The sequence below is a fragment of the Impatiens glandulifera genome, chromosome 9 (genome assembly GCF_907164915.1).
Source record: "Impatiens glandulifera chromosome 9, dImpGla2.1, whole genome shotgun sequence".
NCBI classification, from domain to species: domain Eukaryota; kingdom Viridiplantae; phylum Streptophyta; class Magnoliopsida; order Ericales; family Balsaminaceae; genus Impatiens; species Impatiens glandulifera.
Genome location: NC_061870.1, coordinates 26443604 through 26468892, shown reverse-complemented (window position 1 = coordinate 26468892; position 25289 = coordinate 26443604). Strand labels below are relative to the sequence as shown.

General features: G+C 28.1%; 4 protein-coding genes across 4 annotated transcripts; all 4 read right to left on the bottom strand.

Annotated features, from left to right (window-relative positions):
* Positions 1-7134: 7134 nt before the first annotated feature.
* Positions 7135-8481, bottom strand: LOC124916102 (protein NODULATION SIGNALING PATHWAY 2-like). The gene has a single exon (XM_047456836.1). The coding sequence runs from the start codon at positions 8479-8481 to the stop codon at positions 7135-7137; it is 1347 nt and encodes a 448-aa protein (XP_047312792.1).
* A 4475-nt stretch (positions 8482-12956) lies between these two features.
* LOC124915339 (protein BOLA2) lies at positions 12957-14848 on the bottom strand. Its single transcript, XM_047456036.1, has 3 exons — positions 14715-14848; positions 13413-13435; positions 12957-13290 (listed from the first exon to the last, which is right to left on the bottom strand). Exons 1-3 carry the CDS (start codon positions 14775-14777, stop codon positions 13092-13094), a joined length of 285 nt encoding a protein of 94 aa, XP_047311992.1. The 5' UTR covers positions 14778-14848; the 3' UTR covers positions 12957-13091.
* Positions 14849-17732: 2884 nt separating this feature from the next.
* On the bottom strand, positions 17733-18596 carry LOC124916101 (agamous-like MADS-box protein AGL82). The gene has a single exon (XM_047456835.1). It carries the CDS (start codon positions 18594-18596, stop codon positions 17733-17735), a length of 864 nt encoding a protein of 287 aa, XP_047312791.1.
* Positions 18597-19173: 577 nt separating this feature from the next.
* On the bottom strand, positions 19174-22278 carry LOC124915317 (WAT1-related protein At5g64700). Its single transcript, XM_047456011.1, has 7 exons — positions 22078-22278; positions 21916-21978; positions 21719-21835; positions 20214-20469; positions 19803-19961; positions 19558-19709; positions 19174-19473 (listed from the first exon to the last, which is right to left on the bottom strand). Exons 1-7 carry the CDS (start codon positions 22260-22262, stop codon positions 19308-19310), a joined length of 1098 nt encoding a protein of 365 aa, XP_047311967.1. The 5' UTR covers positions 22263-22278; the 3' UTR covers positions 19174-19307.
* Positions 22279-25289: the final 3011 nt, after the last annotated feature.

Sequence of the window (25289 nt, the reverse complement as noted above, 5' to 3'; positions counted from 1 at the left end):
TAATATTAATATACTTTTATGTTTAAATGAATTTTCATAAACAATAAATATATATTGTTTATTATATCATTTATTAACTACATCTCGCTGAACGTTATCTTCTCATTCTTCATTTCCAATGTTACTTTAACTTTTTTTTTTTCAATTTATTTTCTATTTTCTTTTCAATTCTAATAACAATAAAATTATTATATTTTTCAACTATTAAAACAAAAGTACGAAAATAAGTAATTTTTTATTTTGATATTATTATTTTTAAAGATATTTATGATTTAAAAAAATTATTATTTTTAAAGATATTTATGATTTAAAAAAATTATATTTTTTTTTAAATTTAAAATTTATACATATTTAATCGGGGAAAGAGATACTCGTTGGGAATCGAGTACCCAACGAGTACATATAATTTGTCGCACAATTTTCGATTCGAATTATTTTGATTGACGCGTTTATATATTTTCGAAATAAAACGGGTGGGAATGATAAATGTTCGGCCCATTATCATCCTCGCTAAACTAGTCCTAAAACAAGTTCCGAGTTTGAAGTCGGGGATGAGTAGTAGTGAATCCTAATATTAATACACTTTTATGTTTAAATGATTTTTTCATATTCCACATCTTTACCATAAATATATATCATTTATTATTTTCTTAACCACGCGAGAACTGTCAACGCTACCTTCTCATTCTTCATTTCCAATGTTACTTTAACCTTTTTCTAATTTATTTTATATTTTCTTTTCAATTCTAATAACAATAAAATTATTATATTTTTCAACTATTAAAACAAAAGTATGAAAGTAGTAATTTTTTATTTTGATATTATTAATTTTAAAGTTATTTATGATTTAAAAAAATTATATTCTTTTTAAATCTTAAATTTATACATATTTAATCGGGTAAAGAGATACTCTTTGGTAATTGAGTACCCGATGAGTACATATAATTTGTCCCGTAGTTTTTGATTCGAATCTTAAAACTAGTTTTGGGTTTGGAGTCGGGATGAGTAATGATGAAACCTAATATTAATATAGGTTTTTTTTATGTTTGAAGTGACTTTTCATATTCCGCATCTTTACAATAAATATATATCATTTATTAACCACACTTCACGTCAACATTATCTTCTCATTCTTCATTTCCAACGTTACTTTAATTTTTTTTTTCAATTCTTTTTTTATTTTCTTTTCAATTCTAATAACAATAAAATTATTATATTTTTCAACTATTAAAAAAAAGTACGAAAGTAAGTAATTTTATATTTTGATATTATTATTTTTAAAGATATTTATGATTTAAAAAAATTATAATTTTTTTTAAATTTTAAATTTATACATATTTAATCGGCGAAAGAGATACTCGTTGGGAATCGAGTACCCAACGAGTACATATAATTTGTCCCACAGTTTTCGATTCGAATTATTTTGATTGACGCGTTTATATATTTTCGAAATAAAATGGGTGGGAATGATAAATGTTCGGCCCATTATCATCCTCGCTAAACTAGTCCTAAAACAAGTTTCGGGTTTGAAGTCGGGGATGAGTAGTAGTGAATCCTAATATTAATATACTTTTATGTTTAAATGATTTTTTCATATTCCACATCTTTACCATAAATATATATCATTTATTATTTTCATAACCACGCGAGAACTGTCAACGCTACCTTCTCATTCTTCATTTCCAATGTTACTTTAACCTTTTTTCTAATTTATTTTCTATTTTCTTTTCAATTCTAATAACAATAAAATTATTATATTTTTCAACTATTAAAACAAAAGTACGAAAGTAGTAATTTTTTATTTTGATATTATTAATTTTAAAGTTATTTATGATTTCTAAAAATATTCTTTTTAAATCTTAAATTTATACATATTTAATCGGGTAAAGAGATACTTTTTGGGAATTGAGTACCCGATGAGTACATATAATTTGTCCCGAAGTTTTCGATTCGAATCCTAAAACTAGTTTCGGGTTTGGAATCGGGATGAGTAGTGATGAAACCTATTATTAATATAGGTTTTTCTTTATGTTTAAAGTGACTTTTCATATTCCGCATCTTTACAATAAATATATATCATTTATTGACCACACTTCACGTCAACATTATCTTTCCATTCTTCATTTCCAAAGTTACTTTAACTTTTCTTTTTCTAATTTATTCTCTATTTTCTTTTCAATTCTATTAACAATAAAATTATTATATTTTTTAACTATTAAAACAAAAGTATGAAAGTAAGTACTTTTTATTTTGATATTATTATTTTTAAAGTTATTTATGATTTAAAAAAATTATATTCTTTTTAAATCTTAAATTTATACATATTTCATCGGGTAAAAAGATACTCGTTGGGAATCAAGTACTCGATGAGTACATATAACTTGTCCCGCAATTTTCGATTCAAATTATTTTGATTGACACGTTTATATATTTTCGAAATAAAATGGGTGGGAATGATAAATGTTGGGCCTATTATCATCCTCGCTAAACTAGTCATAAAACAAGTTTCGGGTTTGAAACCGGGGATGAGTAGTAATGAAACCTAATATTAATATACTTTTATGTTTAAATGAATTTTCATATTCCACATCTTTACAATAAATATATATCATTTATTATTTTCTTAACCACATTTCACGTCGTCAACTGTCAACGTTATCTTCTCATTCTTCATTTCCAATGTTACTTTAACTTTTTTTTTCAATTTATTTTCTATTTTCTTTTCAATTCTAATAACAATAAAATTATTATATTTTTCAACTATTAAAACAAAAGTACGAAAGTAACTAATTTTTTATTTTGATATTATTATTTTTAAAGATATTTATGATTTAAAAAAATTATAATTTTTTTTAAATTTAAAATTTATACATATTTAATCGGGGAAAGAGATACTCGTTGGGAATCGAGTACCCAACGAGTACATATAATTTGTCCCACAGTTTTCGATTCGAATTATTTTGATTGACGCGTTTATATATTTTCGAAATAAAACGGGTGGGAATGATAAATGTTGGGCCATTATCATCCTCGCTAAGCTAGTCCTAAAACAAGTTTCGAGTTTGAAATCGGGGATGAGTAGTAGTGAAACCTAATATTAATATACTTTTATGTTTAAATAAATTTTCATATTCCACATCTTTACAATAAATATATATCATTTATTTAACCACGCTTTCTCCTTCACGTATGAACTGTCAACGTTATTTTCTCATTCTTTATTTCCAACCTTATTTTAACCTTTTTTCCAATTTATTTTCTATTTTCTTTTCAATTCTAATAACAATAAAATTATTATAATTTTCAACTATTAATATAAAAGTATGAAAGTAGTAATTTTTTATTTTGATATTATTATTTTTAAAGTTATTTATGATTTAAAAAAATTATATTCTTTTTAAATTTTAAATTTATACGTATTTAATTGGATAAATAGATATTCGTTGGGAATCGAGTACCCGACGAGTACATATAATTTGTCCCGCAGATTTCGATTCGAATTATTTTGATTGACGCGTTTATATATTTTCGAAATAAAACGGGTGGGAATGATAAATGTTGGGCCCATTATCATCCTCGCTAAACTAGTCCTAAAACAAGTTTCGGGTTTGAAATCGGGGATGAGTAGTAGTGAAACCTAATATTAATATACTTTTATGTTTAAATAAATTTTCATATTCCACATCTTTACAATAAATATATATCATTTATTATTTTCTTAACCACACTTCATGTCAACTGTCAACGTTGTCTTCTCATTCTTCATTTCCAACGTTACTTTTAATTTTTTCTTTTCAATTCTAATAACAATAAAATTATTATATTTTTCAACTATTAAAACAAAAGTAGTGAAAGTAAGTAATTTTTTATTTTGATATTATTATTTTTAAAGTTATTTATGATTTAAAAAAATTATATTCTTTTTAAATTTTAAATTTATACGTATTTAATTGGGTAAAGAGATACTCGTTGGGAATCAAGTACTCCCAACGAGTACCCTACGAGTACATATAATTTGTCCCGCAGTTTTCGATTCGAATTATTTTGATTGACGCATTTATATATTTTCGAAATAAAACGTGTGGGAATGATAAATGTTCGGCCCATTATCATCCTCGCTAAACTAGTCCTAAAACAAGTTTCAAGTTTGAAGTCGGGATGAGTAGTAGTGAAACCTAATATTAATATATACTTTTATGTTTAAATGACTTTTTCATATTCCACCTCTTTACGATAAATATATATCATTTATTATTTTCTTAACCCCACTTCACGTACTTTAACTTTTTTTTCCAATTTATTTTTTATTTTCTTTTCAATTCTAATAACAATAAAATTATTATATTTTTCAACTATTAATTTTAAAAGTAAGTAATTTTTTATTTTGATATTATTATTTTTAAAGTTATTTATAATTTAAAAAAATTATATTCTTTTTAATTCTTAAATTTATACATATTTAGTCGGGTAAAGAGATACTCGTTGGGAATCGATTATCCGACGAATCAGGGATGAGAATACAAATAGAGATACTCTTCAAGTACAGATTCGAGTCGGATAGTAAAATGAAAAACAAACTAAGTATGTATGGGTACTTCACTAAGTAGGTAAGGACTCAATAACATCCCTAAATCTAACATTATTTATTTTGTGCTCTCCTTAATCATTTTACTTAATTTACTGAACAAAAATACTAAAATACATCATATTTTTTTTATTAAACAAATTTAATTAAAAAAACATATATTCAAAAAAAAAACTATCAACATTTTTTTTAGATAATCCACCTCGCTTTTAAATTTAGTAAAATGATAATAATATAACATAATAAATTTTGTACACAATCATCTCTCTTTTATATTAATAAAATTGATTATTGAAATTTGATTAAACTTTGTTTTGATAAATCCCTATTTGTGATTCATTGAACCAAGATGTTTTGTTTTGATCACATTGACTATAACTTATGTGAGTCGAAGGGTCTTATAAAGTTGAAGGGTCTACCTAAGATTACCCATTTTGAATGTGTAAAGTCTTGATTTAACAAGAGATGTCAAATTATAAAATGTTGTTTGAGTTTTGATGTCCAATCATTTAAATTTGTTGGTGTTTTTTTAAATCTAACAATAATCTAAGTTAGAGAATAATGAATATTTTTAAATCTAACAATAATCTAAATTAGAGAACAATTAATATTTTTAAATCTAACAATAATATAAGTTAGAGAATAATGAATATCCTTATACTACATAACCAATGGTTAAGGTGAAATAAGGAGAGAAGTTTAGAGATATGGAGTATGCAAAACTTAATAAGGATACCAACTATAAAATTAATATTAAAATATATGTTTCTTTTAATGTTTAATTTGAGTGAAATTTCACGTCGTTACAATAAATATATATTGTTTTTTATTTCTTAGGGTATCTCCAACCAGACGCCAAACACAAACGCAAATTTTATTCCAACTGGACCCAAACCCAATTCCATAATGGGAATTCACACTCTCTAAAAAAAAACTCATATATGCAGTATTCCTATTCATTTACACAATTTTTTGTCATTTTTAAAAAATGACCCTTAGACTTATTTTTTTTAATAACTTTTAATTTCTATTTATTTAAATTAATTCTTAAACTTATATTTTTTATTTTTAAGATAGAAAATTATAATATTTTTTAAATGTATAATTAAATAATTAAATTTATTATACTTGAAATTTTATCTAAATTATTTTATAATTTATTTTATATTTTTACGTTATATTTGATAACTTAAATTTTATAAATTATAAATTTCTAATTATAAATTATACAAATAAACATAGAAAATACTTAATATGTTTGTTTATTTGTATTATTGAATTATTTTGTTGTTTATGAATGATTGATATATATACTTAGTTTTATCTTAATATTATTAAATAATGAAAAAAGATTGGAGTTAAATATGTAAAATTGATAAATATATAGATAATATTAATAAGGTTAAAAAGTTAGTGTAAGAAAAGAATATTCTTTTGGATTTGAAAATGAGTTTTTGGGTTGAAGATGAATTACTGTTTGATGTGACGTTTACTGCATTTTGGGTTTGAGAATGAGTTTGTGGGTTGGAGATGGTCTTAACCGCACTTCCCTTCTTACTTTTCATTTTCAAGGTTACTTTGAACTTGATTTTTTAAAATCTATTCTTTCTAAAAAAAAAATTCAATTCTAATAATAGTCAAATTATTATATTATTCTATTACAACAAAAACACCTAAGTAAGTAATGTTTTTATTTTTTTAATTTTATATTATTATTTTTAAAATTATTTATTATTTAATAAAATTAGATATTCTTTTTTAAATCTAGAATTTATATATATTTAATCGCGTCGAGGATTGGGTACCCGACGAATCGGGGATGACGATACAAATAGAGATACCTGTCGGATTCAAGTTGGATAATAAATGAAGATCGGGTTTAAGTATGGTACTTCACTACCCAACTAGTAATGACTCATTGACATACCTAAATCTAACCTTACCCAACTAGTAATGACTCATTGACATACCTAAATCTAACCTTACCCAACTAGTAATGACTCATTGACATCCCTAAATCTAACCTTATTTCTTTTGTACTCTCATCTCATTAGTCATATTACTCAATTCATCAATCAAGAATACTAAAATACATTTTATTTATTTAAAAAAATATATTTTAATATTATATATATTCATACATTTTATAAAAAAACATATATTCTCAAAATAACCTCCATCAAATTTTATTTTTTTTAAGATAATCACCTTGCTCTCTTGGATAACTTGTGGAAAAAAAAATTAAAGAAACAAGGGATATCTATCTAATTCTAAGGTCATGTCTCAGCAAATGAAATATAATCCGAATTCTAATACCTGCTAACCTAAATTACAGTTTACACCCCATGACTATTTTCTTCTAGCACACAAATATAACAAACAAAAAGTTCACAAGTCTAATAAAGACATCGAACCACAATCATCGGATCATCGGTTAAAAACCTTAAAACAAACTCAAATAAATACATCATTACTTACATTAAACTCCAAAAGCAACAAAACCTACATTCTCAAATGAAGGGGAAAAAGGGTAAACCTTCAAAGGTTAATTAGGGACAAGATTTGGTTTTTATTGGCACCAAAATGGTAGCTGTGGTCAAAGGTTTTGATTTCCAACACAAAGACAAACTACCCTTTTCATGCTGCAACCAATAACCTCCACTAAACAAGCTCACCAAGAATCTTGCTTGAGAAACATTGGAATAACTCATTGGAATTGACCTTAATCCCTTCAATGGCAAAAACCCATCTTCATATGATTGGAAATTCCTTAAACTTTCCGAAATCCGAACTCTTATGAACTCCTTCTCTATGAGCCTCAATGCTATCTTGTAACCCCCACAAAGCCCACCAATCAATGAATCAGATAAAGCATTGTAATGATGAAGAGCCTCACAAAAGAACTCCACAAATGACATTGATTGAACTCCTTTAAACAACTCTTCTTCAACCAAGACTATAATCTTTGGATCCAGCCTTTGAACTCCTCTCAGAAAGGTCTTGATCTCGGACATACTTCTTTGTGGCATGTAGAACTGGTTGATCATACAATTAGCTATGAACACACGATCACGATCCTCATATCCATGACTACGAATTCTCTCGAATTCATCCTCTTCCTCAATCGCAATCTGATCAAACGCGAAATCAAGACCAATTGAATCAGCAAACTCCTTCAACCTTCTTCCCGTCTGTTGAAGAATCTGCCCTTTTCTCGAAACCGCGGTTATTCTAAGGAAAGTAGCTATACCCTTTCGTGCAGCCAAATCAGCCATCAATGGAGGCCATTGGATTCCTTCCATGATATCAAAATCAACCACATGGATTGAACGGATTCGTTCCGTGGCTTCGAGAATCGCTTGATTTGCTGTGAAATGAGCAAATTTGACATATGGGGAAAGCTCTTGAAGCATTTGGAAGGCAGTTATGAGATTAATTCCTCTGTTTTGAACACCAGAATCATGATTTATACATGTTGTTGATATAGAATGGATTGCCTGAGTAAAGAAGAATGCCAGCCTGTTGAATGAATCACCATTTTCAAATATCTCATTTTTACCAATGAAGAGATCACTGCTATTAAGCCTTTCGACTAAAGCCAAAGCCATGGCCGGATTCTTCGCCTGAACCGCCTCGGCTGCCGCCAGCAAGAGATCAGTCAGGCTGCTCTCCTCCATTAGCTCATCTTGAATTTCTTGTAAATGGGTATTTAAATCCGCTTTCAATTCAACATCTTGGCTTATCCTACGGCTGAAATCATCCAAATGCATGGAATCTTCGTCCGAATGGAGGATTCTGTCAATGTCAATATCAATATCACTAGATAGAAAATCTTGATCTTTATCAATGGGATTGTAACCACTATATCCATAATAGATGTCATGATCACAATCCATGGTTTGAATTGTAACTGAATGAGGGTTCAATTCAAAGAAGGAAGAACCATGTTAATTTATATACAAACTTTGTAAGTTTAAGCTAATGACGTGTCAGTATATGATTGGATGTACAACAGTAACAGTACTTTCAGTTTAGTTTGAATTTTTTTTATTGGCCGGTGGTTGGGCTACAAACTCATTGGAAGACAAAGAGGGACAAAGGGTATTGATTAAAAACATATTTATTCATCTAACCAATAAATAGTTAAAAACTACATAACAATGAACACACAATCATGAATTTATTAGATTTTTTTTTTTTTTTTTTTTTTTTTTTTTTTTTTTTTTGTTAGTTTTGAATTTAAGAAGTTAACACGAACTCTCTCCCTCCACTTTTCGGTCATAGTCTCGATTTTATTTTTAACCGTTTTGAATGAGAATCAAACTCGGAGCTGATTTTTTAAAAAAATTTTTGACTTATTTTATGTATTTTAAGGGGACCACAGCTACATTTGCAATATAGTTTTGACTTATTAAAGTGGCAGGCTTGAAGGTGACATAAACAGCTTTTCAATCGTATTGGTGGAAGTGTATTGGTGGAAAGAAAGCAAATTGATGGTAATAAGCCAAATTGGCATAAATCATACAATCCTGCCGTGCCAAGCCAATAATATATTCTAGAGTTCTCATTACTTCAAACTATTTGACATTAATTTTCTTATAATATATGCTAAGAGACTCCAATTATTATTATTATTATTATTATATTTTATTATATGCCAATAAATCAGGAGTACACTTTGGCACTTGCTGACAAAATTCATGAAGGCACAAGTTGTATAAGAAAAGAAAAAAGAGAAAATCCTTAATGAAATTGCTTATGAATAAATAAATTGTCACAAAAACATTTGAAGTTCCAAGTTAAGCACATTGATAGTTAATAAATTCATGACTTATAACTTAAATTTATTGACAAATCATGTGGATAGACAAATTGAAATCATCAAAAGGTAATAAGTTAGGAAATTGTGTAAGAAATTGAGAATCATACAGATTTCATAAAAGAGTTGATAGGTGTAAATTCTTACGGGATCGTATAATTCCTCATTTTCTCATTTAGTGAGTTGTGATAAGATTAAATTAATAAAAGAGTAAGGGGACTGAGAATTCGCGATCTTGTTTCTTTTAGTAAAACCTTATTATCCAATTGGTGTAGTAGATTAATATATGAAAAAGATAGTATTTTGGTTAAATTAATTAAATGTAAATATGGTTAGGATAAGTCTGGTTGATTCACCAAAATTTGTATAGACCCGTGGGATGTAACATTTGGGGTAGTACTTATGCCATTTGGAAGGTTTATTGGGAGCATTCAATTTTTATTATGGGTGATGAAAGTTCGATTATTTTTTGGAACGACATTTGATGTGGTGGTAAATGTTTGACAAAAATTTTCTCTGAGCTTGCTTCTATTTCTATTTGTAAAGATTCATCAGTCAAAAATATGTTTCACATTCGGTCTAGTGGTTTTACTAACCGTATCAGATATAGAAGAAGATTGAACAGTGAAGAAAGCATGTCCAATGATAGACTTTTATTCATGATTGGGTTAAGCTCATCTTTTCGAGATTCTATGCGGTGACGTGATCTGAATAACTTTTATGTGAGACATTGTTACATTTTGTTCAATAAAGTTAGCCCGATTGATCTTTGTTGGGAAAATTTATGGGTGTCTAAAATGCCTAACAAGATCTTCTTTTTAGGATGGAGTGTTATTCACGGCAGAATTCTCACCGACGATAGATGTATGAAAAAACATGATTATTGTGAGTCATGTATGTGTTACAAAGAGGTTGAAACAACTTCTCATCTACTTTTACATTGTCACGTTGTTGCAAAATATATAGAGTCTTTTGTAGAATTTGATTGGAATACAATGGGTTATGCCGAAAACCGTTAGTGGTTATTGGAAGACATTGATTTGGGCGACTAAAACTGAGACTTAAAAGATGGTTCTTTATCCCTATAATTTTCTATTGGATTATCTGGTTGGAAAGAAATCGGAGAACTTTTAAAAACGAAAGTATGCCGTTAAAATTTATTCATAATGCCATTATCATGACGATGTCTAAGATTAGATTCGAAAAACCTGTAAATTCGTGTGGAGATCTTATTACTCTCTTTGAAGATATTTGAGTTAATTAATTATTCTAATGTATTTAATTTGTACATAATTCTTTCATATTATGTTTTTATCGTTGTGTTGTGATTAAACGATTTTTTTTTTATTAAATTAATCATTTAAAATTATAAAAAAAAAATGTTGGTGAGCATTAATTACATGACCCTTTTTCAATTACAATTTTTTTTATTCGGATTAACTTATGACAAACCATATCATATTTATTTTGTAATGCATCTTGTTTTCTTTTTCATTTTTCAGATGATTTTTACAATGAAAATAAAATCATTTTTTCATCAAAATTATTAAACTCTTATTTTTTTTTGTTATTAACTTGTTCTCTAATTCTTTCATTGGAAATATGCATATGGTAGACCACCTCGATTTAGTTTAGTTGATAAAAAATGATGAGTGTTTTAATTTGTTTTTTAGTTGGAACTCTTGTTTGTGTGCCCTTTTGGAAGCTTTTGTCTACTTTTTTTATTTTTGGTGGGTAGTGTTATTTTATTTTTATTTAAAATTAAAATTAACATTTTAAAAGATAATTTATTTAATAAAATTAAGCTCATGTAAACCAAATAATTGTGATCTAGTTTTGATAAACTCAAATTAAAGAACTGCAAAGAACCCAAGAATATGCTTGGGCATATTACAAGAGGATATTTTAATTAATTATCAGGCCACTAATTAATAATTTAATCTTATATAATAGCACGCTAATGCATCCGATTGACCAAATTCAACTACTGAGCCGTGGCAATAATAAATGGGTCGATACAAAAAAAAATAAAAAATAAAATCATCTAAGTTATGTTAATAACGCGACAAATTTGAATAAAAAATATAAATATAATTAAGATTCTAAATTAAGGTAATCAAACAAAAGCAGGTGATGCAATCTTCATCAGGAGGAGAAAAGTGGCAGTTGCACATGAGAGTAGTTGTCTTGTCTTCCACATAATTTAACTTTCATTGTCTTATTCCTTGTAATTTAATTTAGGTACCAAACAAAATATTTGAAGTGTTTTGTTTTTATCAGTAACTTAACTATTTCAAAATAAATAAATAAAAACATAGTTAGTGATTAATATTTAGAGTTTTTTTTGTGCACTACTACTGAGAATTGAGATTCATTAAGAGTGGTTTGAGTGTTTGAGTCTTTTAAGTTGAGAAATTTAGATTGATGCGTCTCATTTCATACGAGAAATCGTGAAATTTTCAATAATCGTATTCGTCCGGTGCGTATTATTCATAATATTATTATTATCACATTTTCTGATATTCCTTTATCACATTTTCTGATATTCCTTAAAAAAAACTAATAGAAATTGTCGAGGGAATTAATCGTTATTTTCAAAGATTTACGAGCTTAATAACATATTGAATACCGTTTTTATTATTTTTTCTTTGACTACTTTAATGTCATGTTTTGTCATTGTACTTAAAATATATATTTTTTTATTTTTAATATAAATAAAACTTTTTCAAAAATAGAAAAATAATTTAAGAAAAAAGAAAAAATAATAAAGTTTTTCTCATTTTTTATCACAATGGTTTTCTACTTGGATTTTTTTTTTTTTAAATAAATATAAATTGTCAATGAAAGTAGAAAATGACAATAATAATGAGTCTCTTTCCATTTCCATATATAACAAAAATGTCAGGGCTTCTCATCATTCTCTTTTACTTGTGTCCTATACCATGTCTTATTCCAATAATAAGAGATGCTCTTATATTTATTTGAAATAATTATTTAGGATTTGTTTTTGTACCTAATATGAATTTTGAAAAAGAAATAAGAGTGTATATGACCTTGCTACATAGATGAAATATAATACTAATATAACTCAATAATGCTAGAGTTTAGAAACATTAATTTTGTTTAATTTATCACCATATATACAGGGATTTAAATGGTGTCACATTTTGAAGTTAGTGGTGCACACATTCATTTTAATAGCTTGTACATATTTAAAACATTAAAACATCGAGTGACTGAATTTGAACGAACTACGTCACTCCACTTTCAAACCGATAGTTCAGTTTAACAATTTGGACAGTTCAATCGGACTTAATCAAAACCGATTCAGTTCAGTCTTGACTAATCAAAGAATTTTCTTCCAACCTTAAATACCTAACCTCCTCCATGAAAAATGAAAAATATACCCTGGTCTCAAAATAAAAATATAGTTGCCCCATAATCAACTTCACCAGATCTTTTGATGAAAATTAACCTTTCATAAAAAAACATTCTATCAACTACATGAACACAACTATATAGAATATTTGCCTAGTAGCCAAACAAAGAAGCCAACAATTAGGAGAAAATCCTGATAGAAAGTTAGTGTTTATTTAGCAAAGTTTTAGTTTAGAGCACATGAAGATGCTGGATATTTGGCAAGTTAAGTTACAACCAACAACAATTAGAACTTCGAAAAATCAATACCTATACAACGGCAGAGAGCTTCTCAGCCTCCTCCTGTTGCGTTTTCCACTGAGCAGAAGTCAATGCTTTCTTAATTGAGAGGGCATGAATGTCTTTCATCTCCTCCACCAATGCAGCATTCACCATCCTATGCCTCTCCAGCAGCCTCTTTCCTTCAAACTGATCCGACACAATCTCCACCACAAAGCTCGCTCCACATCTAATAACAACATCAAAGAAACACCGTTTGCAACTCCATTGAACACTAAACAGATAGATAGATGCCAATTCATGAAAAGGTAAAAGAAAGACGATGAATGAGATAAGGGAATGAACATATACCCTCCAGATGTATCAATGACTTCCTGCAATACACACACAGAAAAGGCTAATGAGGACATAATTTATTGACCATTTCAGAGCAAACACAAATGCATTTTAATTGAACAATTGATTCATATAGATTTTAACGGCATCAAGAAGCACATAAACACCCTATAATCATCCAGCCTTTGTGTGTGTTTTTAAGAGTATGTGCTCTTATTAGCAATAAGTTTTATATAGGTTATATGAAAAGTAAAAGTAGAAACACTATAAGCTAATAATAGCCTAAGGTGATCATGGATCGGAGTAGGTCGATTTTTTTGGATAAATTTAAATTTAATCATACTACGTCAATTATTCAATTATACTCTACAAAACCCCTACATCCGACCCTATATCAGACGGATTTGATATATCAAATATTGAGTCATTTTGATATTTTTTGGATATTCGAACTTATACATCCAATAATTCATGTTCGGACTTGTTTTAAACTAATCAAACAAAATCAAGCACAAAAACACCAACATAATAACAATTCCAAACAAATTTTCATATTAAACAAAGACACAAAATTAAGTTAATAAATTTGTAAATTTCTTCGTAAATCATAACATTATTTTGAGTGCATATAAAATTGGTTCGGTTATTTGAATAGACCCTATATCCAACCTGTATAAATCGATTTTATTATATCAAAACCTTATATTCGGCCCTATATTCAGAGGATCATATGTTTTTCGGTTCAGATTGGGTCGGTGTAACAGTTGGGCAGTTTGGATAGGATTGAATGCTCACCCTAAATAATATCTTCTAGGTTGGCTTAAGCAGCGTGAATGCAAGAAAAAGACTAAATTTAGAATCTTCCTCAACAAATTAGGATTATTCTTGAACAAGAACATCAAAAGATCAAGATAAAAACACTCAAGTAGCAAAAAGTTCAATAAAGATTTTCAGTCGCATTTTTCTCTCCTTTGTGAATCCAGATCAAAAGCTAGTTATTTATTTATGTGGATCGAAATACTTTCGATCAGCGATCTCAACAATTCGTCAGAAGTTTGAAATTAGGTTAATCGGATGCTAGACATAAGAAATGAAGCCACAATCGATCCAAGAAATTGTTGCGGCAAGGTACCAGAGAGTGAAATAAACGATTCTTATGAGTTCCTTCTTTGTATTAATAGGAAAGGAACAACAAAAGATCATCAAGAACAACTAACGAGATACATAAAGTAAATTCGTAGTAAACTATAAGGGAAAAAACACTTAAAGTTCTATGAAGCAAGTAGGGATAGGAAAAGAAGAAGTTGAGAAGCTTACAAGATGAGAAGGATTCAGCTTTGAGGTGAGTGAAGACTCTACCGCTTCCTTTGTCACCGCCATTTCTCTGATTCTCCGTGTCTCTCTCTCTACCTTCAGCCACAGAATTGAGAATTGAGAATTAGATTCAAAGAATTGGGTTCAGGCCCAGAAAATATAGTTCCAGGCTTCTAGTTCTAGACAAGTTCCTTTTTAGATTAGTTTTAAAATACCAATTATGAAATAAAATAACTTCTTAATTAAGTCAAATAACCCAAGATCTAACCAAGCCCACTTAATAATTATTATTATTATTACATGGATTTATTTTACGATATTAATATTACCATTTTTTTTAAGTAACGGTGCAAAATGATATAAATGAGAGTAATTTAAACTTAACGACACAAAAATGTTCATAATTGGTAAACCAGTTTACCCAATGAACATCTCTAATTATCATAATAATAGAATATGTATTAAACGCATCGATCGACAACGATCACTAAATGTTTTACGGTTTCTTTCAAGTCAAATTGTCCACCAAAAGATAAGCAGGATAGGAGCCCATGATGACTTAGACCAACCAACCGAGCTCATTGTCTCTAACCACACATTCCAACAACTCACTATAAATTCCGACATAACCCACTAAATACTAGTTATGTTACAATAAACTCCAAATCACAACCACTTCATCATAGTTTAAGAGCAAGTGAGGCGCTGACTCCGTCTCTTTATGACACATTCTACAATGACTCGTCACAATACACCATTTTTTCATGCATCTAACATACGTCAAAATCCCTTAATGCATTACATTTCATCCAAAGAACGAGATATTTCGATAGGAACTTACAGTAGACAAGCTTGTTTGAAAGCCCTAAGGAAACCCGAGTCCCACAACTTCTCCCATATGAGATCGTAAGTAGCATTTTTCGCAATTAAAGAGTACTAATGACTAATCTTAAAATTATTAATATCTTGGCAACGCAAAATATCATACGAAAAATTATTCATCTTTTTGCGCCCCACTAGGTTCAACACTTTATCATGTGAAGCTAACTCTTCAGCATTTAGTCTTTTCATATACTTAATTCTCATTGCAAAACTATTAGAACTCACATCAACATGTCATTGATTATAACATCTCTACATATAGCGATTGAGGCAAGAGCCAAGAACAATGAGAAAAGACTTTTGATACGGCACCATACGTCATTCCAAAAACTGATCGAGGAGCCATCGTCAACCGAAAATCTGTATTGTCCACGAAAATACTTCCACATATTATTGAGATGTCACTCAAAATACCGCATCCCACTGTTCGATTAATATGTATAGTGAACCAACCAGACCAATCTCACACATACTTTATATCTGATCATAGTACTCCATAAAGAGGTTGACTCCTACACCATTTTAATAAATAAAAAACTTTGTTAAACGAAGTCAAATATTGTATACCTAAACATCCTTTGTCTTTAAACTTCCTCACTATATTTTTAGGTTAATAATTATAATGTTCCCAGTACATTTAGGGCTTATTCGGATTTGAGTTATTTTAATAATCTGATCATTTTAAAAAAAAATAATGATTGATGATAATTTTTGAAGAATTGAATATTTTTTTTTTTGATAAAAAGATTTCAAAAATATTAATATATAATAATAAAATAAAAATAATAATTTAAAATAAAGGGTATTTTAGTATTTTGATTAAAAAATTAAATAATGTAATGAAAAAAATTGAGAGTGGTGTGATGTTTTTTTTGGTTATGGTTAATTAGTCAAATAACCCAAAATCAACCCGGCCTTAATTGAGTTTGAAATATCTTTATATTCATGATTTTGTTTGAAATTGGTCAGTATACACTTATTTTTATTTGAATCTACTCCTTATAAATTTTAAATATTATAACACCATTAATTTGAGTTGAAAATAGACATAAAATTTTCATATACGTGGCATATCCATTTTCTAAATCATATTACGGGAAAATCTTTGAAATCCGTCTTCAAATTACTTCTTTAGATCCATTCTCAATGACGACGCAAATGCTTTGCTTCATCGATAGACAACGATGTTGTAGACGTATTAAGACAACGCCGATGTTGTTGTTCATTTGTTGTCTTTATGTTTAAGCGTTATTTGTTTGTGTTGTGCCTCCCAAATTATCTCTAAACAATAAAAAAAAGTCGAGGAAATGAATTAATAACAACTTTATTGTCGTCTTAGTCTGCAATACCGTTGTCTAATAATGAAGCGAAGTAACTGAATCGTCGTTTTTAGAATGAAGTTCAATAGGTCATATGTTCCCATTTTTGACACAAATTAAAATGTTTTAGTGAGTAAATTTAAACAAATTAAATATATTTTAAATAAGATTATGTATAGAAAGATATTCAACACTTTTAAATGTACTATTATTATATGATATTTAATCTATAATAGATTATGATTTTTTATATTTAAACTATTCTTATAAAATAAAATAAAAATCTAAGTCTAATATTAAGAGACTCAAGGTCTAAAGTTGGATTTGAATTTTGAATTAATAACAACTTAAATTAAAACTATTTCATGTTCTAACTTTTTAATAAGAATTAATTTTTTTTTTTGTATTTTGTATAAAATTAAAAGTAATTTATTTTTATCTTTGATAAAATTATTTATTAAATCATGATTATATTATACTATATTTTATGTTTCATTTAATATAAAAGTCTTAATTAGAATGATTTTATGAATCATCATTCATATTATATTTTAAATAAACTTTTGACAAAAACATGACAAATATGAACAATTATATTTTACCATAATCAATCAAATGTATATTTCAAATCAAGTTTGACATACATAACACAAATAAAGATTTTTTTTTTATCATAACCAATGGAACTTTATAATAAATAGGTTGATAACAAACCGAAGAAGATTCAATAACTTAAATTCTAAAAATTAAAACCAGCAATTAGGTATAAAAAAATAAAGTGCCTAGAAAAAATGAACACTTAGATGAAATGACAAGTAAATTATATATATGTAAAATTCCTACTTATTGAATTTCCATTGCTGCCGCTTTCATTGTACCCAATCATATTACTACTCCAAGGGTCTGCAAGTGCAATATTGTGCCCTAATTGCCAAGACCTAGAATTTTCCATTGACATCGACTCGAACTTTTTTGAATCGTAGAACCCTAATGGCGGGCAATATACATTATTAGCCACACCATTAAACATTACCTTATTATCCATCTCATAAGATATTAATGAACTATTTTGATGAGGGTAGCCATAAGAAAAATTATCGACTAGGTAATTGTTTGGATTATTGTATCCAACGACCCCATGTCCATTGTAAAAGTCGCCGTCTTTCATTAACATTGTCGTGGGAGCGGGAAGGGCAAGTGGGAGATATGAAGATTGGTTTTGCATGATTACACTAACCCTAATTTCCTCAATCTTCGTTTGCAAGAAACCGATAAATTCCTTCAATTGTTCTTCGGTTAAATCATTGTATCTTTCATCCCATATGGGATAGAGTTGTTCATTGTTGTTCTTCCTCAGCTTGATAATTGCATCCTCGACCTTTTTGTTTCTATCATCAAAGTAATTTGACAAGTCAAGAGTCTTTCTCTTCATATCTTCCATCGGCTGACTATTGTAGGACTCGATCAATTCCTTGACCATGTCGATGTTCGATGGCCATATTTCGGGTTGAGATGGGTAGGATTCGTCGGTTCTTGGCCCGTAGATGATCAAGATAACATCGATTGAGCAAAGGGTTTTAAGTTCATAGGCTTTTTTTATCAAACCTTTCTTCCTTTTATTAAAGGTGGCTTTCCTAGTCTTCACATTGCTTATTAAATTCATACTCAATTTGCCTCTACCCATCTGCAAATATATTAAAATCAATTATAATTGGAACAAATAAATAAATAAATAAATAAAAAGTTTAGAGAAAATTATAACCTTGTTTTAATTTTCTTCTACTTGTTCTTCTTTTTTAAATCTAATGAATCCACCATTAACAAGAAATATATAGGCGTTCTCTGATTTGAAAATATGATTAGATTATATATAATATATATAATATATTATACATAAAAGGAAGTTTATTAATTTACTTTCTTGGCTTGCCAATCAATATTAACAATCTATGGTTTGATTTTATTCTATATATATGGTTTAATATTCACTAAATTTCACAAATTCCATATTTTCTTAAAAAGATCCCATAATTTGTGTGATCTTAAGATAAAATATCAAAATTATAGATTTTGTGAATTTACTTTAAAATAATTAAATTAAGAGCCGTCTTAGTCTTTACTCATGTTGACCTAAATTATTTTTTCGTGGATTTATTCTCGGGTTGAATTTAAATGAAAATCGAGATTATGAATATATTGTCAAACATAAATCTTCCAATTTTGCTTAATAAATAATTAATTTTATATATAATTTCTCTATGGATGAAACAACAACTTTTCATTGGGATGTAACTTTGTTCACCTACACAACTAATGATTTTTCGATTGTTATAATAGAAAATTTAAAATAGTAAAACTCTCATTTTTCGAGCCCAAATTACAATGAATTAATTCTTCACTCGGGTATTTTGTTGTTCTTCTCTTCTTTGGGGATCTCCATTGCTTCAATGTCTATGGGTTCTGAGCATACTTTCTCTTGTAATATTATCTCCTTCTCTTCTCTGTTCTTTCCCCATAACACACTGTAAAGTCCCACAACCAACAGAATCCCTCCTAGAACCCTACAAAACAAATTAATTAATTAATTAAATATATGTATACACAAAAGTTACCTTGATATGAATAATAAAAATAACTAAATATACCTTCCTAAGCTAATGATCTCTCCCAATAGGAAATATGAAGAGAAAATAGTGAAAACTAGAGTCAAGGGGGTTGACATGGCTAAGAAAACTGGCCCCTTCTTCTCAATCACCCATGCTTGCAAGTAATATGTCACACCTGTCACCATTATTCCCTGCAATTATATATAAGAACCACTTTTATTTAATTTTAATTAAAGGGTAACATATGAATTATAAAGCTAGATAGGTGAAATTTATGTTCTTACACAATAAGCAACTGAAATGAGCTCAATGTTCCATCCAAGTTTCCATTTTTGAAGATCTCTTTCCATGGAAATGGCTATCACAAAAGATACGATCGAGCTAAAGAAGCATTGAAGAGTCGTGAGCAGAAGTTTTGACGGATAACATTTCACCACACCACCCTGTATTTTATAAGAACATTTAACTTAATTCATTAAACTACATTAAATTAACAAGTGCATCTTTTAATTCACTTTTTCCTCATGTGGAGGTGGCAGGCAACTAAAATATACTCTAATTATATGAAGAGACATTAGATTCTATGATGCAAAATTAAAGAGGTAAAGTTTTAATTTAAAATCTAAAGTGTAGGTGCTTTTCGAACCATCTCTCGTTTTCATTTTATTTTCGAGAAATTAAAATAATTATAATACCTGTAAGACAATCCAAAGACCCCAGCAGGAATTAGAGAGGATCATGAGGAAACATCCTTTGACCCATGTTTGGCTGTTGGAAGATGAAGAAGAATGGCTTGTATTGGCACCATGGAAATGGTTCTTAAATAAATGGTAATGAGATTCTATGAATGGACCAGTATAGAAGGCAAGTAAAGCAACTCCTCCCATACATATTGCTATTCCAAATACTTTTGCAATCCCTGATAATTTCTTCACCTTCACTACTTCCATTCTGCATGTATTCATCATCCCACATAAATTTGTATGTTCGAATTTAAAGACACAAGATCGTTACGTTTCTTATAACTTTTTTTAAACTACAGAATTTGAAAAGATAATTATTTGTTATTTTAACTAAAAAAGAGCTAGCACAACAATTCATACTACGAGACACTTTAATATAAAGTATAAACAATCTTGTGAACAAATTAAAAGAGAGGTACTCTTTTTAGGTCTCAAACATGTGATTTTCATGTGACATTAGTTTCTTTCCCAACCTTTTTTTTCTTGTGATTCTCTACCTGTCTGACCTCAAGCAAATTTGGTGGAAAAAAAAATAAAGGTATAATTCCATGTGATTGAAATATTAATACTTTTTTCTTTTACTTTCTAAGAAATTTAAAAAAATCCCAACTAATGGATCTAATCTATCATTTTTATAAACAAAATTGTAAACCAACTATTGTGAGAATATTTGTTTATCTTATTTTTAATAAACAATTTTCAAATTTGTATATATAAAACAACTTACTCACGTATTAAGAAATTAAAAACCTTTATTTAATTACAATGACAAAAATCTTATATATAATAAAAATAAAACCTAGCTAAAATATGATAAAGAATCACATTTTCCAGTACTCTACAATCACAAAAACACACTAAAATATGATAAAGAATTCCCCATGAAATTATATTATGAAAAAACAATACATGTGTAGTAATTTAATTTATTTATGTTGTAATGGATTGTTGTCATGAGTTGACAAGAATAAAAAAAATCAGGAGAAAAAAAAGAATTTTCTTTATAAAGAAAAGAAGAAGTTATTTATATATTATGGTAGCTAGCTAGCTAGGTCTTAATTTATATAATCCCAGTAGATATTGTTTTTATAAAAATATTAATTTAATTAGAAGAACACACAACACAAATCAAGGAAAAAAAAGTAGGAAAACAAATCTGGAGATAAACAAACAGTAATAATAATAATAATTTGTGCACCTTTTAATTAATTTAAAAAAAAGTAAGATTCTATAAATAGATAATATATTTTTTAATTCACTTTATAATTATGTATGAATATAAAACACCACCTTTAAAATGGTACAGTCACAACACCTATAAAAAGACGTATTCCATGCATATATACCTTTTACTCCCATATCATAATATATTAATTAACAACTACCAATAATTTACCTTTTTTTCTTAATTAATTAACCTTTTTCTTGTATTATGAATTAATTAATTAATTATTTACCTCATTAAAAGTGCAAGGAAGAAGGTAATGGCCGGAAGACTATTTGCAGTTGCAGCACCCAAACTTGCAGAAGTGTATACAACAGCCACACTATATAGGTTCAAGCTCATTGTAATCCTGAAATTTAATTAATTAATTAACTAAAGTTTCTGCTAATTGGGTTTTTTTAATTAATTTTCATGTAATTAAAGTCTTACCCGATGAAGGAAAGCATGAAAATCTTGAAACCGACTTGAAATGAGAGAGGTGGTGCATTCTTCCTAATTTTAACAAAATTATCATACAAATTAATTGACAAACAAACAATAAATTTATTATTAATTAAAGGTTATGGGAAGAAATGGATTATTAAAACGTACCATTCTAGAAAGAGAGTGATTGGGATCAAGAAAAGAGTGGCAATGGCTTGTCTATAGAAGACGAAGATGAAGGAGTTCATGCCCACATCCATGGCGGCTTTGGAGAGCAAGAACATGCCTGTATAAATTAACTGAATAAGAATCACAACCAAATAGGGTTTCCTCTTCTCCATCATAGTCATCATCTTCTTCTTCTTCAAGTTTCTTTGATTTGAGATGAATTAATGCAATTTCTGTGATTTAAAGAGGTTCTATTTATAGAGAGAGAACTCTAATGTTTGAATTTACATATAATTTTGTTTGATTTGATAGGTCCTTATTGGTAAGGGACCACCATAAAAAAGGATCATGATATATACAATCTTTATTATATTTCCACTCATGTTATATAACACATGAATCTTATTTATTTAATTTGCTTTAATATATAGTTATCATATATGTATAAGCTTCTTTTTTATTTTATTAATGTTGTTTCTAAAATATTGTATAATGTTTCTATTTTACAGTTATAGACTATTATGTATATATTGAAATGACTCTAATAATAATATGGTGAGCATATTAAATCCAAATTATATTAATCTAATATGTAATCTATTAATCTTTAATATTAATTAATACAGATTTGACTTGGATTGTACTATTGGATCCAAAGTATGGTTTCAATAATTCATTATTTTAATCTTCTTTTATCTATTTGTTTAATAACTTTTTTTGTTTTACTTTTTTTATTTTGTTAATTAATGTTTAATATATTTATATAAATCACTTATAGTTAAAAAAAAATATATTTATTATTGCCTAAATTATGCAAAATAAGTAAATATATTAATTAGTAGGTTAAAAAATATAAATTCTGTGAAAAAGTTGGAGAAAATGCTCATTTATATTCACAACATCTAACTTTTCTAAATATTTTGATAATAAATATAAATTCTGTGAAAAAGTTGGAGAAAATGCTCATTTATATTCACAATATCTAACTTTTCTAAATATTTTGATAATATTTTTAATATATAATAAATGTTAATTAACAAAAACATAAATTTAAAAGGCATGCATCTTAATGTGGTCCTTAATAAACAAATATAATGTATATAGTTATTACTGGTTAAAAAAATGAACACAAAATTATTTTTGGTGATGGTATTTGATATTCATATTAAAAAAAAGAAAAAAAAAAGAATCGTTTAATTTTAACAACATTGATATATATTAGAAGTAATAGTGAATTTTAAGTAATTAATAAGATAGGTAAATATCATCTTTATTGTTTTCAACAATGGTGTAAGCACTAATTTATTTAATTTATAAAATTTAAAATGATTATTTTGAATAAATAAATTTAAAATAATTAAAATTAAGGCCAAATTATGATTAAATATTTAATTTGAAAAATTATTATATTAATTAAATCTCAATTAATTAAAATAAAGGCAAAAAAATAAAGTAATTTGAGATAAATATCATATTAGTTTATTTTAAGTTAATTTTAAATACTAAACAAAAATTAAAATAAATAATTTGAGATAAATATTGTATTCATTTTATCTAAAATTAATTAATTATTTATAAAACCTTAAAATATACAAGAAAAATAAAATAAATAAGCAAAATAAATAATATGTCTATCATAAATATTTTGTAGGTTGAAGCAAAATGATTGATAAAATATCAATCTTACACGAGTTCCAAGTTTGGAAAATGGCCGGATCCAATGCAGCCGAATACAAGAGAAACATTTACGAAAAACCACACACAGCCTTCGGATGAGCGATGGACTCTCATCTGACGCACAAGAATAAGTTGTGTTGCTTGCTGCAACAGAAGAGACGCATTCGCGCAACAGCAGATCGACTAACGCGCGCCTCAACGCCGTTAGTCAAAGCGCACTGAGTGCGCATCGCTGACGGAACGTCCAGGCGTCTGCTCTTTGACCAGAAACGACGTTGTTTGAAGACCCCCTCAGCGCTCAAATACAAAAGAAGCAAGCATCGTCGTTTTAACTTTGCTTTATTTTCTTTCTCGCGACGAACGACATATGATCCGTCAGATTCTTTGATTTTTCAAAAATGGAACTCCGGTGTTAGTCCACCCAATCCAGTGATTCAGAAGCTGAAATGATCACCTTAAAAAATGGTGATCATTTCACCTACGATTATAGGAACAATCATGCCCTATAACGATCAACTAGATGAAGAACAGACAAAAGCTATTAATGATCTTTTGTCTGAAATTCGATCCACTTGACCGATGAACCGACATGCTATAAATAGCTCCCCTTAGGTAAACCGAAGACAATGATCAAAATCATAAGCCCTCAATCCACTTTATACGAATTCTGCCATTAAAATTTTCAAGATTTTTTTGAAAATTTTGAAATTTTGTGTAAGGCCTTAAGCTCGGTTCTGAATAATTACAAAGCTTTTAAAAGAGTTCAGGAGTGTTCTCTAACTCACTGTAAGCTTCCATTAATGTTGTAATTCAACTTATGAATTCAAATTGAAATTTTTACATTTTAGTTCGACCAGTTTTATGTACTGCTTGATTGATCAATTTCTTAATTGGAACACGATCTTGAGATCATTTGCAAGTTTTCTGTCGAACTAATTTGTATCAATCGATCTAAATCAAAAGTACCCAAATTTGATTTTGAAAATTTTCAAAATCGGTTTTTGTTCTTGAGAATAGTAACCCAAAAACCTTCCTAACACATTTTTAAGGGTGTTAGAAATATATTTATATCAATTCTAAGCAATCCCGATCATGTTTGATCGAAACCATTTTTTATAAAAATAAAAATTCCAATTCTTGAGTTGGTTAAAACGAACCATCAGTGTTTATGTTTTGATTTTATTTGATCATAGAAGTTGTTGATAAACTCTTTATACCCAATATAGTTTTTTAAATCAAAAACCCAATTTTTGTTCAAGAACTGTTTGAATTAAATAGAACATCATCTCGATCGAATAATGCATCAGGATGATGTTATAAATGATCCTTGAAACTAAACAAATCTCCCAATACCCTCGAATTGAATAATACAGCTCCAATCAAAAACACAAAACCTACAGTTGGTGTTTTTGACATCCGACCGAGAAAATCGAACCCTCCCCTACACTCGACTAAGGAATTTTATCCCCGATCGTGAACTCCCCCGCACACGACCGAGCAATTTTAGTCCTGACCGAGGACCTTCAGCATCCGAC